This window comes from Myxine glutinosa, chromosome 7 (genome assembly GCF_964187855.1).
Source record: "Myxine glutinosa chromosome 7, kmMyxGlut1.1, whole genome shotgun sequence".
Taxonomy (NCBI): Eukaryota; Metazoa; Chordata; class Myxini; order Myxiniformes; family Myxinidae; genus Myxine; species Myxine glutinosa.
In genome coordinates this window covers 118,652,394-118,666,502 of record NC_136267.1, presented here as the reverse complement: position 1 = coordinate 118,666,502, position 14,109 = coordinate 118,652,394, and the positions used below count along the sequence as shown (strand labels likewise).

Here is a 14,109-nt window from a genome sequence, read left to right as displayed (position 1 = left end):
TAGGTCGTGCCGAGAGCTCACGTGGTCTGGACCAATATCCACAAGGGAGCGAAACCTTTCGTCGACTACGAAGTATGTTGTTTCCAATGTCATTCCGTTAACAACTTCCGCAAACGATTCGCTCTCGGACGTTAATGTGTCATAAAACCTCTAATGGCGGAAGAGAAACGGTCGAGGTCGTGCTCTGTATGTTTATGAACGGTCGAGGTTGTGCTCTGTATGTTTATGAACGGTCGAGGTCGTGCTCTGTATGTTTATGAACGGTCGAGGTCGTGCTCTGTATGTTTATGAACGGTCGAGGTCGTGCTCTGCATGTTTATGAACGGTCGAGGTCGTGCTCTGCATGTTTATGAACGGTCGAGGTCGTGCTCTGCATGTTTATGAACGATCGAGGTCGTGCTCTGTATGTTTATGAATGGTCGAGGTCGTGCTCTATGTTTATGAACGGTCGAGGTCGTGCTCTATGTTTATGAACGGTCGAGGTCGTGCTCCATGTTTATGAACGGTCGAGGTCGTGCTCTCTGTTTATGAACGGTTGAGGTCGTGCTCTCTGTTTATGAACGGTCGAGGTCGTGCTCTGTATGTTTATGAACGGTCGAGGTCATGCTCTGTATGTTTATGAACGGTCGAGGTCGTGCTCTGTATGTTTATGAACGGTCGAGGTCGTGCTCTGTATGTTTATGAACGGTCGAGGTCGTGCTCTCTATGTTTATGAACGGTCGAGGTCATGCTCTCTATGTTTATGAACGGTCGAGGTCGTGCTCTATGTTTATGAATGGTCGAGGTCGTGTTCTCTATGTTTATGAACGGTCGAGGTCGTGCTCTGTATGTTTATGAACGGTCGAGGTCGTGCTCTGTATGTTTATGAACGGTCGAGGTCGTGCTCTGTATGTTTATGAACGGTCGAGGTCGTGCTCTGTATGTTTATGAACGGTCGAGGTCGTGCTCTATGTTTATGAACGGTCGAGGTCGTGCTCTATGTTTATGAACGGTCGAGGTCGTGCTCTATGTTTATGAACGGTCGAGGTCGTGCTCTATGTTTATGAACGGTCGAGGTCGTGCTCTATGTTTATGAACAGTCGAGGTCGTGCTCTATGTTTATGAACGGTCGAGGTCGTGCTCTATGTTTATGAATGGTCGAGGTCGTGCTCTGTATGTTTATGAACGGTCGAGGTCGTGCTCTGTATGTTTATGAACGGTCGAGGTCATGCTCTGTATGTTTATGAACAGTCGAGGTCATGCTCTGTATGTTTATGAACGGTCGAGGTCATGCTCTGTATGTTTATGAACGGTCGAGGTCATGCTCTGTATGTTTATGAACGGTCGAGGTCATGCTCTGTATGTTTATGAACGGTCGAGGTCGTGCTCTGTATGTTTATGAACGGTACTGTAAACACTTAACAAGTCTTGCATTAATCAATTCATTCATTCATTCATTCACTTCACCTGGCTGCGTTTACAACACCTGATTTACATCATGCGTGAACCAATTTAATAAGATTTTTAATAAGTTAATTTTTTCATAAATGTTATTTTTTATAACATTCCAATTCATTTTTAATAAGAGCTTGGATAACTAGTTTGATAATTAATTTCAGTTCATGAAGAATAAAAAAAAAAAAAATCACTCAGTTTGATATTAAAATTAGAATGGCCATCTTCTGGTAAAACATTTGTTTTATCATTTCCTTGTGGTGTGTGTGTGTGTGTGTGTGTGTGTGTGTGTGTGTGTGTGTGTGTGTGTGTGTGTGTGTGTGTGTGAGAGAGAGAGAGAGAGAGAGAGAGAGAGAGAGAGAGAGAGGGTGTAGGACCTCGATCACCCAAACACTTGGACGGTTTCCCCATCTCTACATAGACTACATACTTTATATTTAGAATTCCCATTCAGTTGTACACAGTTGTACACTATATAATAATTGATTATGGAATGGAATGAGATTTTGTTCGTTTCCATTTGAGGAGAACGTGTTTGCAGGTGTACACTGAAAAAAAACAATTCCACCGATTTACAAACATCTTTGAAATGCTTTCATTTCTTCAAATACTCACCTCATGTTCAGTAATGATCGAAACCCACACTTCATGCGCCATATCTGACCAGCCAGCCTCTAAAAGAACAGCTGCATCCAGTATGCACACATCCTGTCCTGTACACAAGCAATATTGAACAAAAACTATAATCTGTCAACTTGCAGTGCAACATCATCATCCTTAAAAAGTTGTACGTTTGTTGAATACTGTATTAATATTTGCATTTTTTTCTTTGTTTATATCATGCTACACATTGTTCATTTTTTATTACCTCCGCCACCTGTTATGTTTCCAATAATCCTGTCTGCCTGTCTGTCTGTCTGTCTGTCTGTCTGTCAGCACGATATTTCAAAAAGTTATGGACGGATTCGGACGAAACTTGGTGGGTGAGTTGGGTAGTTGACAAGAACAAGCCGATTAGATTTTGGTTCAGGTCCGGAAGCAGATCCGGCCTATCAGTGAGGTACAAGACCGATTTTGTTGATGCCGATTTATATTTACGTATTTTTATCAGTAATTTTTTGTGAACCAAATATCATTAGTCTTCGAACTTTTGGTTGGTGTTGGTAATAAAAAGGAAATCGTTATTATAATTATTATATTATAATTCCCATGTGGCAAGGTTCTGCAAAGTAGTTAACGAATTGAGAAATTTTGTCAATAAATGAGCTTTAACATAGAGCAAGTCTCTAATGAACTTCTGCGAAACCTGTAAAAAAAAAAATTACATGTGGACTATGCATTAGAGTTATTGGAAAAATAAAATCTATAAATTTACAAATAACTGGCACATCTGAAGTATTTTTTCCCCCAGAGAAATACACGAAACAACACTGGACTTGACTTCATAAACGCACAGCCAATGAGCATGGGGGAAGTGACATAACCTCCGGTGACCTTCTGGGTACTGGGTACCGGAGAAGCCATCTTTATGACATCACTTTACTCTGCACTCGGGAAGACAATGAAGGATAAATTTCCTCCTCCCCATGGATGCCAACCTGTGGGGGTTTGTTCATACTCTATCCTCTAAATGTTGAACATAAAGTGTGGAAGCAGCACGTACCATTTGTAAAGCCTTGGGTATGACTGGGCCTTGGGCTCTCAACATTATGCTATCGAGTCTGACTTAAATAAATGAAAATGCAACCTGACCTGACCATTAAATAGCTCAACCAGTTTCAATTCAATACAATTTTAACTTAGAATGATTGATTAACGTTTATTTTGCTCCTGTAAACAAAAGCGGTATGGTCCAGTTATCCACGGTACAGTACATAAATTTGCATTTGTAAATTTCCCATCCCAGAAATTAATCTCCACACAAATAATCAATTAAATGCAAATTGATATGCTTATGACAAAATACAACAAAATGAATCAAAGTGGTTTGACCATTTGGTATTCACACACGAGTATGCGTATTCCTCGTTTAATGCGGTAGCTGCGCTCTGAGAATTTACCACGTTAGCTAAAACCATGTAAAACGAAAGCAATATTCCCATAAGAAACAATGTAATAGGTGGAGGTTGTGTCAGGACATATGCGGATGGGGAAGACTGAGAGAGGAAAAGGAAAAGTCACTTGTGCATTTAAATGAAAAAAAAAAAAGAAAAGAAAAGATTTTCACTAACCTGATGTGTTAAATGTTGTTGCTTGTGCTGATGGTGGAGGAGGGGCGATGGTGTGAGGTTATTGAGGAGTTCCATCAAGCAAGCGTTCCATCTTCCTGATGCCCGATCGCGAACGACTGACTTTCTTTGCAGTTAATGGCGACTCGCTTTGATTTTAAAAGCACTTGCACAAATTGTTTGCAATGTGGATTTGATAAGTCCAAGCACTCAGCCAATGTCCACTGCTCATATCACTGCATCACTTTTAATTTCACCTTTAACAAAATAGGTTTCCTTAGTTTCCTACTTTTAATTTCACCCTTACCAATTATGGTGTCGAAGGCTGCAAACAAGTATTGTGCGATAAATTTAGCAGATAAATTTGATGCGTGTACACATTAAGATGGCTACCAAAGAACTGCTGACAATGAACCCTCAGGTTGCCAAGTGTTTGGTATTAGTCCACACACGAGATGTTCGTTGGATATCTCGGATAAGTTCATTCGGCACGGAGTGATGGCCGGGTGATTTGCCCACAGCCTCGTGGTAAAAAAAATGTATGTGCTATATGAAAAATTGTCCTATCCCTATCAGCCGCTTAATAACAAAATCACGTTATGTGATAAATTACTGTATTCACCATAGTTTTTTGATGCAGATTTGAATCAAAATCTAAATAAAATTTTGATTTAGCCTTCAATGAGGTAAACTTCACTCATGTGTGAATGTCAAATGGTCCAACCACCTTGAGTGCAGTTATAATTTCATCTGTTGATCTATCCACTGTTTGTATTGCAAGCAAAATTGATATCGACATCATTTCATGGCATTGTATAAATTCACAAGCTGCGCATCGAGCTTGAAACATAGTATAAGAGCACAAACACTGACACCTATGTTGGGTTACCTTTTTTTGCATGCTCAGAAATCTCGTGCTTGGTCATCTCCCTTATAACGGGCCAAACGATGTCTGTAAGGCGCTGCATTTCCTCCTAAAATAACAGACAACTGTTATATATTCTACTATCATTTGTATCACGTTTGGATGTCACAAATAAGCTACAAATACTTAAAAAATACCTTATTCGCAAACACCTTTTCTGCCAAACACTTCCTGTCAATTGATCCATCTTCATTAAGAACATCTACAAGAAAACAGAAGAGGTTGAACATGGCATTTTGGTTAATTTGACCACTTATTGAAAATCTATTACACAAACTCGCACTGGCACTCCTGCCCTTGAGAGTGGGAGTGCCCATTTCGGCCCACCTTCGTTGGGCAATTTAAAGCGGTCATATTTCCACAAAGTGATATGTTTACTGGGTCACACTGTACACCTGAAAATTATTTTTGGCAGCTACTATAACCATATTTGGCCTTGCTGGACCACACAAGTTTTTGTGATGCAAGACACCAAGTGATCAATTTTGAAGTCTTCGTCACATATATACATCTTCACAAATATATACTTCGCTCCGACCAACCTGCGGAGCATATCCCGAGATGACGTTCACCAAGAGCTTTCCAATCATCATTTTCACCATCATCAACCTATCACTCACTCTAGACACACTCACCACACTGTCTACAAACTCCTCAGAAAACAGGACACCAACACCATTCAAGCCCTCCGGGCACCCTTGCCACACAAACTTGTATTTCTGTCCCTGCCTACCCTTCACCATTCTCACACCACTTCCCTTCCATCTCGTCTCTTGCACACAACATATGTCCACTCTTCTTCTGACCAATACTTCCACCACTTCTCCTGATCTCCCTGTCATTGTCCCTACATTCCATGTCCCAAACCTCAGAAACCGATCTCCACTTCGGGCTGTACCCTGCCCATATGTAGTTGTAATTGTCATGGTTCTCTTTTTGAGGCAATGTTTTTATGGCCAGATGCCCTTCCTGACTCCAAGTCTAGCAGGGAAAATGGCCTTAAAATGCATGTTGTTGTTGTTGTTGTCGTCACATATATACATCTACAGGTAGGTAGTAAACAAAAAAATGGAAACGCCAACAGAATGTCACTTTGTAGTGTGTTTGACCCTGACATGCATCTAGGACAGCATGGATACGACGTGGCATGGCATCAACAAGAGTCTGGAACTTCTACAGGAATGGCAATTTTTCCACAAGGAAGTCCTCCAATTCACATCAGTTTGATGCAGGTGAAAACCGCTGTCTTGGGTGCTTTGTCAGCCAGTCACACAAATGCTGTGTGGGGTTGAGGCCTGGCGATTGGGAAGGCCATGGAAGATGGGCAACTTCATCCTTGTAATCCTCAAACCACCCAGTGTCAACATGTTCCCTGTGAGAACCGGAGCATTGTCATTTTCAAAGAGGGAATTTGTCATTGACATTTCACCCAGCAGGGAAGAAATGCTGCATCATGGGATGCAGATTGCAGATGATTGCTCAGGACGGTAACATAGCACGCTGCATCAACCCTGTCTTCTAATGGAATGAGTGGACACAGGCAATTCCAGGAAAACGCCAAAAATGAGTGGACCCAGGCAATGCCAGGTGCCCCACACCATTATTGAACTGCCAGAATCTTTTACTGCCATTGCTCTCCTGTTTTGCCTTGCAGACCAAAGTAATGCACATGCATCATGCCTGTCGAGAATTGCTGAATTTAAAACTTGGAATGCTCTAAAAGGACCATTGCAGGCAAACAATATGGACAGGGATTGTGGCATTTAAAAAAAGACAACCTATAACCATCTTGGGGAAACATATGATGATCATGGAATGCTGCCTAAAGGCCTTATACTGCCCACATCTGATCAATACAGAAATAAACTAGATCGCCACTCTTTGACGTCGCGACATCGATCGATATGGCACAGCCCACATTATTACATAATTATATACATCCTTGTACCAAGTTTGATTCAATCCATTCAGCTGTTTATTTTAAATCCATTCAGCTCAGCTCAAGTATCACATTTTTACATGAGATGACCTCTGACCTTTGACACCAAAATCTAATCAGTTCAGTTCATCATAATATACATCTACATTCTACACTTATACCAAGTTTGGTGAAAATCCCATCACTGGTTCACAAGTTACCGCAGTAACAGAATTTTTACCTAACCGGACCTCTGACCTTTGCCCTCTTGACCTCATAATGCATTCAACTCATCTTTGCGTCATTATACATACTTGTACCAAGTTTGACTTTGTTCCCTTCAGCTGTTCTTAAGTTATTGTGGTAACGAAAACCTATTAGAGACTTTGACCTTTTGACCCTAAAATTAAATCAGTTCATCTTTGCATTTATAATATATACTTGTATCAACTTTGGTAAAAATCCCATTGCTGGTTCACAAGTTAGCACAGTAACAGGGTTTTTACCAAACATGACCTTTGACCTCTTGACCCCAAAATCTAGTCAATTAATCTTTACGTCATCTTACATACTTGATCTAAGTTTCATTTAAATCCCTTCAGCCATTCTCAAGTTATTGCGGTTAAGAAAACCTATCACGGATGGACGGACAGCCGGACGGACAAACCGAAAACATAATGCCTCCGGCAACTTAGTATATTACTTACATTACGAAGTATAAACCTAACTTGTGTGAAGAAATGTTCAAACATGATTGTTCCATGGTAAATGGGCTTCAGAAATACAAAGAAGAAATTGTTATAAAATTCAGTAAAACTCTTTCCATCCCAACAAGAACATTCTTACGAAACTTGCCTTTACCAAATGTCTGTACGATTTGAGCATTGGCACGCGTTCCAGGCCTATAAGCCAAGTGGCCTAGTCTATCACAGTTGATGTGCGTGGCTCCCAAGAGCTCAAGCCTCTTCGCGATGGACGACTTCCCACTCGCACTGCCTCCAGTCATGCCAATGATATATGGCCGCCGCGGGAGCTTTGGATTGGGCTGCACCAATACACACATGGATTCCTTGAATGAAAGTCAAGCCATAATTTCACAACTTTCTCGAGATTATTATTATTATTTTTTTGTATACAAGATCGAGGCTCGTGTTTGCATGATTCATGCAACAACTTTCTCCATAGTTTGCAGGATTCTACCTCACTGTAAAATTACTTGCCAACAGTGCATTTTAATGAAAACTATTTGGACAATGACTTTGGCTCTTGGAGCAAAAACGTACTTTGATTTATTTTAAAGGTCTGGGTGAAATGCTAAAATGAATAAGCAATATTAGATTCCAGCATAATAACACATCCTAATATAGCTAATCATAATAAAAACACTCTGCATAATTAGTAGGTCTGACTGAGTCTTCTTCATACACACCGTTGCCAATTTTCAATAAATTTATTCACTTGATAATTCCTTTTGTTTTCTACGAGAGTGATCTTATACATCCATCTGTCTTTCTTTACAATCGCAAATTGTAAAGAAATTCGGGAGCGATCAAAGCAGCGGTCTGTTGCCTTATACAACGCCCAGGTTCAATTCTTGGTCCGATTGAAAAACATTTATAAAAATGCCTGTAGGTCTGGATAAATTTGAAGCAACTTTTGCTGAATATTTTTTTCACTCCAAGGAACATTTCAGTGTTTCAGTGAGGGACAGACAGACAAAATTACCCTAATATATATATACAGTATATATATATATATATATATACATACAGTATATATATATATTTTTATATATATATATATATATATATATATATATATATATATACAGTGGTACCTCGGCTTACGAGTGCCCCAACGTACGAGTTTTTCGGGATACGAGCCGTCGCTCGGGCGGTTTGTTGCTTTGGGATACGAGCCGAGATCCGATGTACGAGCTCAAAAAATTTATTTTTTTGAATTTTCCGGTTGTGGCTTCCGGTTCCGGTCACGCGGTTATCTTGCCGTGAAAGCATCTCTGCTTGGATATAAAACACGCAATCGTCGAAATACATGAGCGAGGAATCTCCTTGCTCCAGCCGGTGACGTCATCGGCGGGGATCCCCGCCTCCAGAGTGGCTGGTCACGTGACCGCCAAAGCGTGTCGCGCGTGCGGGTATAATGAGCTACACCTGTGGATCACGTGACCACGGAAGCACGCCTCGCTTGAGAGGCATGGCTTTCGGTTTGCGTTTTGCTTTATAAGGCGCGATAAATGGGCTTTTGAGTGTTAGCGGTTCATGGCGTTGACGGTTCATGGCGGTTGACGGTTCATGACGGTTCATGACGGTTCATGGCGTTGACGGTCAAAAACCCATTACATCAATTTTACCAGGCACTGTACAGTAAGTACAGTGGACACCAAATGCACGGTGGAAGGCTAGAAGTAGAAGATCGTCCAAGACAAGTGAGAATAAGCCATACTTTGGAGGAGATGACGTCATTCGCTGGTCCGATAACCAAAGATGTGGTATAAAAAACCAGGTGAGCTAACAATGCAGCAATGAAGGAATTCGGCCAAGGCACCGGCACACAACGACCTACCTACATCGAAAGACTCAATGCCAATGGTGACAGAAGCCAAGACGGCCGGCTTAAACACCGCCGAAAGACCACGGTGTACCAACTTACGATGCAGAACATCTTGCACTTAATATGATGACAACAGGTGCCATCCTCTGACGTACCATTACAGGTACAGGTACAGTACACGTGAGCACAGAGCAAAAGTTCACTGAAACCGAGATTAAGAAAAAAGAAAAAACACCTCGTGGTCCGTGCTCGATATCCGAGTTTCAATCTTTTCAAACACATGATGCTCTCGGTCACGGTATCTCCTGCGAGCTGCTTCTCCTTCAACCACACAAACAACAACTTCTCCATATCTTCATGGATAGAGGTCCGGAGCTTTGAAATAATCGTAACGCCCTTGGCTGGCGTTATAGCCTTTATGGACTCCTTCTGCTTCAAAATCGTACATATCGTAGAAGGAGTACGATCGTACTGCCTCGCCAAGTCGACAACACGCACACCTCACCTGGCATGCTCTTCTCCTCTGCTTAATAAAACCAGTTTATTTCTTTACATTCTCTTGTATTATGTACAGTATATACGAGGTCGTGCTTGTTTATACATTATTTGTTATTTATAAAGTACATTTTTGTTATTTAAAAGCACCTAACAAAAAAAATTGGTGTTTTTTTTTTGAGGCTGGAACGGATTAATAGCATTTCAATGCATTTGAATGGGAAAATTTGCTTTGACTTACGAGCGATTTGGCTTACGAGCTCCGTCACGGAACGGATTAAACTCGTAAGCCGAGGTACCACTGTATATATATATATATATATATATATATATATATATATATATATATATATATATATATATATATATATATATATATATAATACGTAAAGTGTATACAGTTACGTGAAAAAGTAAGTACACCCCATGTAAAGTTTTGACTTTTTCAACATATTTCAACATACAGCTATTTGATCTTCATTTCAACAATACTGACAGATAAAGGTGATATAATATAACATATATCATGAAACATTTACATTTTGTAGTCCATTGTATAATTTAAATAAACATAAATGCAAATTTCGCATGTGGAAAAAGTAAATACACCCTTGGCTCTTATAGGTGGTATTGCCCCCTTTGGCAGAAACAACCTCAAGTAGGCGTTTCTTATAACTGTCTACCAGTCTCTGACATCGACTGGGAGAATTTTTTGCCCGCTCCTCCATGCAGAATTCTTTCAGCTGTGTGATGTTTGAGGGGTTTCTTGCCTACACAGCTCGTTTCAAATCCCCCCACAACATCTTGATGGTATTTTGATCCGGGCTTTGACTTGGCCATTCCAGAACCCTCCATTTCTTTCTTTTCAGCCATTCCTTGGTGGAATTACTGGTATGTTTAGGGTCATTGTAATGTTGCAAGGTCCACCATCGGTTGAGCTTCAACTTTCCGACAGATGGCCTCACATTATCCTCAAGCACCCTCTGGTACAATGAAGAATTCATAGTGGATTCTATGATGGTGAGCTGCCCAGGCCCGGATGCAGCAAAGCTGCCCCAAACCATAATATTTCCACCACCATGCTTTACATTTGGTATCAGGTTCTTGTGGTCAAATGCTGTCTTTGGTTTTCGCCAAACATTTCTTCTGGTACTGTGGCCAAATAGCTCTACCTTTGACTCATCTGTCCAGAGCACATTGTTCCAGAAGTTCTGGTCTTTGCCTAGGTGTTCATTGGCAAACTTTAGTCTTGCCCTGATGTTCTTTCTGGACAGCAAAGGTTTCCTCCTGGCACACCTCCCATGTAGATCAAATTTGTGCAGCCTCTTTCTAATGGTAGACTCGTGCACTTTGACATCAACAGTGGCAAGAGCTACCTGTAGGTCCCGTGATGACATTCTGGGGTTCTTAGAGACTTCTTTCGGCATCTTGCGGTCTGCTCTCGGGCTGAACTTGCTGGGGCGGCCTGGCCTGAACAAGTTAGCAGTTGTTTGGAATCTTCTCCACTTGTAGATGATCTTCGGGACAGTCGAATGATTGATTTCAAATTGTTTGGAGATCTTTTAAAATCTCTTCCCAGACTCGTAGGCATCTCCAACCTTCTTTCTGAAGGCCTCAGAGAGCTCTTTTGATCTCGGCATGGTGACGCCGCACACTTCAACAACAAAGAGAAAACCAAACTAAATGTCTGAGGATTAAATAAGACATGTTCCTCTAAGATCCTCTCTAACGATGTTCTAATCATTTGCACCTGAGCTGGTGCACCTGATTCTAATTTTAGGTATTTGAAGTAGTGATAAATGCAGGGGTGTACTTACTTTTTCCACATGCGAAATTTGCATTTATGTTTACTTAAATTATACAATGGACTACAAAATGTAAATGTTTCATGATATTTGTTATATTATATCACCTTTATCTATCAATATTGTTGAAATGAAGATCAAATAGCTGTATGTTGAAATATGTTGAAAAAGTCAAAACTTTACATGGGGTGTACTTACTTTTTCACATGACTGTGTGTGTGTGTGTGTGTGTGTGTGTGTGTGTGTGTGTGTGTGTATGTATGACTATGTATGTATGTATGTATGTATGTATGTATGTATGTATGTATGTATGTATGTATGTATGTATATATATATATATATATATACTGTATAAACATTCTGTGTAACAGAGTTCTTCCTTTCAAAGGATTCACTGACTCCTGAGTATCTCTCCCTGAATATTATCCCCTTCAATTAAATAGGCCTGAACCCATCCCAGCAGCAGAGTTGCACTTTTTTTTTATACATGTGCTAAGGCTCGAAATAGAACTGACACTGAGGAGACAAACACTTAACATGGCCACTGAGCTTGGGGGAAGTGCCATCACAACCGTCACTTCCCTGGATACTCTGGGTACCAGCCACGTCATAACAATGGTGCCGCTTTTCTCACCATACTCAACGGGACATTAACTCAAGAGGTTGTGACAGCAGTTGAGTTTGTGCCATTTCATTTTAATACAATTCTCTAGCGTCAGCTGTGGTTACAACACTAACATTACACAAACACTAGTGCTCGCGCACGCGCATGCACGCACACACACACAAACACACACACACGCACACACACACACACACACACAAACACACAGCAAAATACAAAAAAAAATTGAACAGTGGGGACAGACAAAGAAGTCTCATTGGAATGGCTAAGAAGAGGTCAGCTCAACTGGGACGGCGAATTAATCAGAACAAATGCTCAAGATCTAGGACACTACACCAATGGATTTAAAAAGATGGTGGGACTGAGCAACAAAGGACACAAACAACATGCACAAATAACTCATTTAACGTTTTAAATAAGTTGGTGTAAAAGACGGTGCATCAACTGCGGTAAACTTCCGAATATATATTTTTTAATACAGCCTTTAAAACCTTTATTTTATTTCCATTAAATTGCATACTTGAACAAGTAGAACACAAATCGCCTTCTTTGCACTTTCATAAACCTTCCATTTAGCAGTAATTGGAAAAATATTTATGCTGTCTCATTCCTCAAGGGCAGAGAAACTGTGTGATTCAGCATTCAAAATAATATGGTGGTGCCTAGTAGTGCTGTTTGTTCAGTGCAAAACGCAAAGTAACAGTTGAGAAGACCCTTTCCATGTTGTTTTTCTTAAGACTTCGCAGGGTTAGGTGTTCCATTAACTCCCTAGTTTTTTATTTTATTTAAACACGCGAAACGTGAGTATGCAGAAATGTGATTGGCTAAATCACCGTGTTGGAGGCGGCAAGATCTCGCTCTTCTCCAGCGACTAACATGGAAACAAGATATTTCTGTTCGTTAATATTCCTCTCAGCCGCAGAGTACCTTACATGCAAAATAAGTAAGAATTTTAATGCAAATAAAAGTAAACACATTGTTGCTGGGGTTTGTATGAATTTGGTTATATTCCTGAGATAGCAGTGCTTCCCTTGCCTACCCAGCCAATATTTTTGACTGACCAACTGTTCGAGTGACTTGGAAACTTTACTGGTCCATGGGCGTTATTACTGATCTTGTATCAGAGGACCAGTGCTCGGATTGAACCCATGATTGAGAACCTCACAGGGCACTGGCATTAACAACTGTAATTCCCTGCATTTTACATTAACTTATCTTTTTGCTTCTGCATGGTATTATCCAAAAAAAACCAATACAGTCAAGGCAAAAGTGGGTTATAATCTCATGCAACAAACACATGAAGCAAATTCTGGAAAAATGATCTATACATTTTCATACCAAGTACAAAATCAAAAGTCAAATCACTCGCACAACATATAACCCCTTCTTTTTAAAATGACTACATGCATGGTCTAAGTAAAATCCAAAATGGGCCAAGACTTAATAGCATTAGCAGCACACTTTCAGCACCATGATGACAACTTGAGCAATTTAATGATAAACTGAATTAATAACCCTGACATCATATGACCCTGGTGCCAATCGTGATGATTTTATCCCCCTATTATTTGCAGTTTACTTGTCAAAGACTTGCAATAAATCAAAGATAAAAATAGGAATTTAGCATGCATCTTTTTCAACCACCTCGACAATCAAAGCTTTATGGTCCAATTTTCATGAAAATGTGAATTTCGACAATATACACCTATGAGCTTGTGATCCACTTGGTCTTGGGAAAGCAATAAAGGCTAACAATCCATGTCAGACTATTCAAAGCAAACATACGGTACTTACAGAAGGGGTTTTCATTAATGTTCCAAGGAGGCGTGCTCTCAGGCTGGATGAGCTGACCTTGGCCTCCTCATGCAAGGCATGGCGGTGATCAGCCATCAGGCTGATTGTATGCACAGCAAGCTCTGACAATCCCTTGGAGGAATAGCCAAAGTTCAATTACACTCACTTTAAAATACTCACAAATGCACACATCAGTTACTGTGAAATGCAAAGGTTTTGATTCCTTCTTCCTCTGCACAAACAAATAATTGCAGGAAAACCTTAATTTGTTTTTCTCAGTTGAAGCCTCGTAGCAGATGCTTATACCCATTATA

At 40.4% G+C, this 14,109-nt stretch overlaps 1 protein-coding gene across 6 annotated transcripts in view; it reads right to left on the bottom strand.

Moving 5' to 3' along the window:
- The window catches only part of COASY (Coenzyme A synthase), a 43,848-nt gene that overhangs the window by 10,357 nt on the left and 19,382 nt on the right, over positions 1-14,109 (bottom strand). For 3 of the 6 annotated variants that reach the window (XM_068122885.2, XM_078782187.1, XM_078782186.1), the window contains exons 4-8: positions 13,796-13,927; positions 7,367-7,550; positions 4,725-4,789; positions 4,552-4,636; positions 2,050-2,147 (exon numbers count right to left, since the gene is read on the bottom strand). In XM_068122885.2, the coding sequence (XP_067978986.2) occupies positions 2,050-2,147; positions 4,552-4,636; positions 4,725-4,789; positions 7,367-7,550; positions 13,796-13,927 (564 nt within the window). Of the gene's footprint in view, positions 1-2,049; positions 2,148-4,551; positions 4,637-4,724; positions 4,790-7,360; positions 7,551-13,795; positions 13,928-14,109 lie in introns of all 6 variants that reach the window. The other 3 variants (XM_068122884.2, XM_068122888.2, XM_068122887.2) reach the window with 1 other exon arrangement.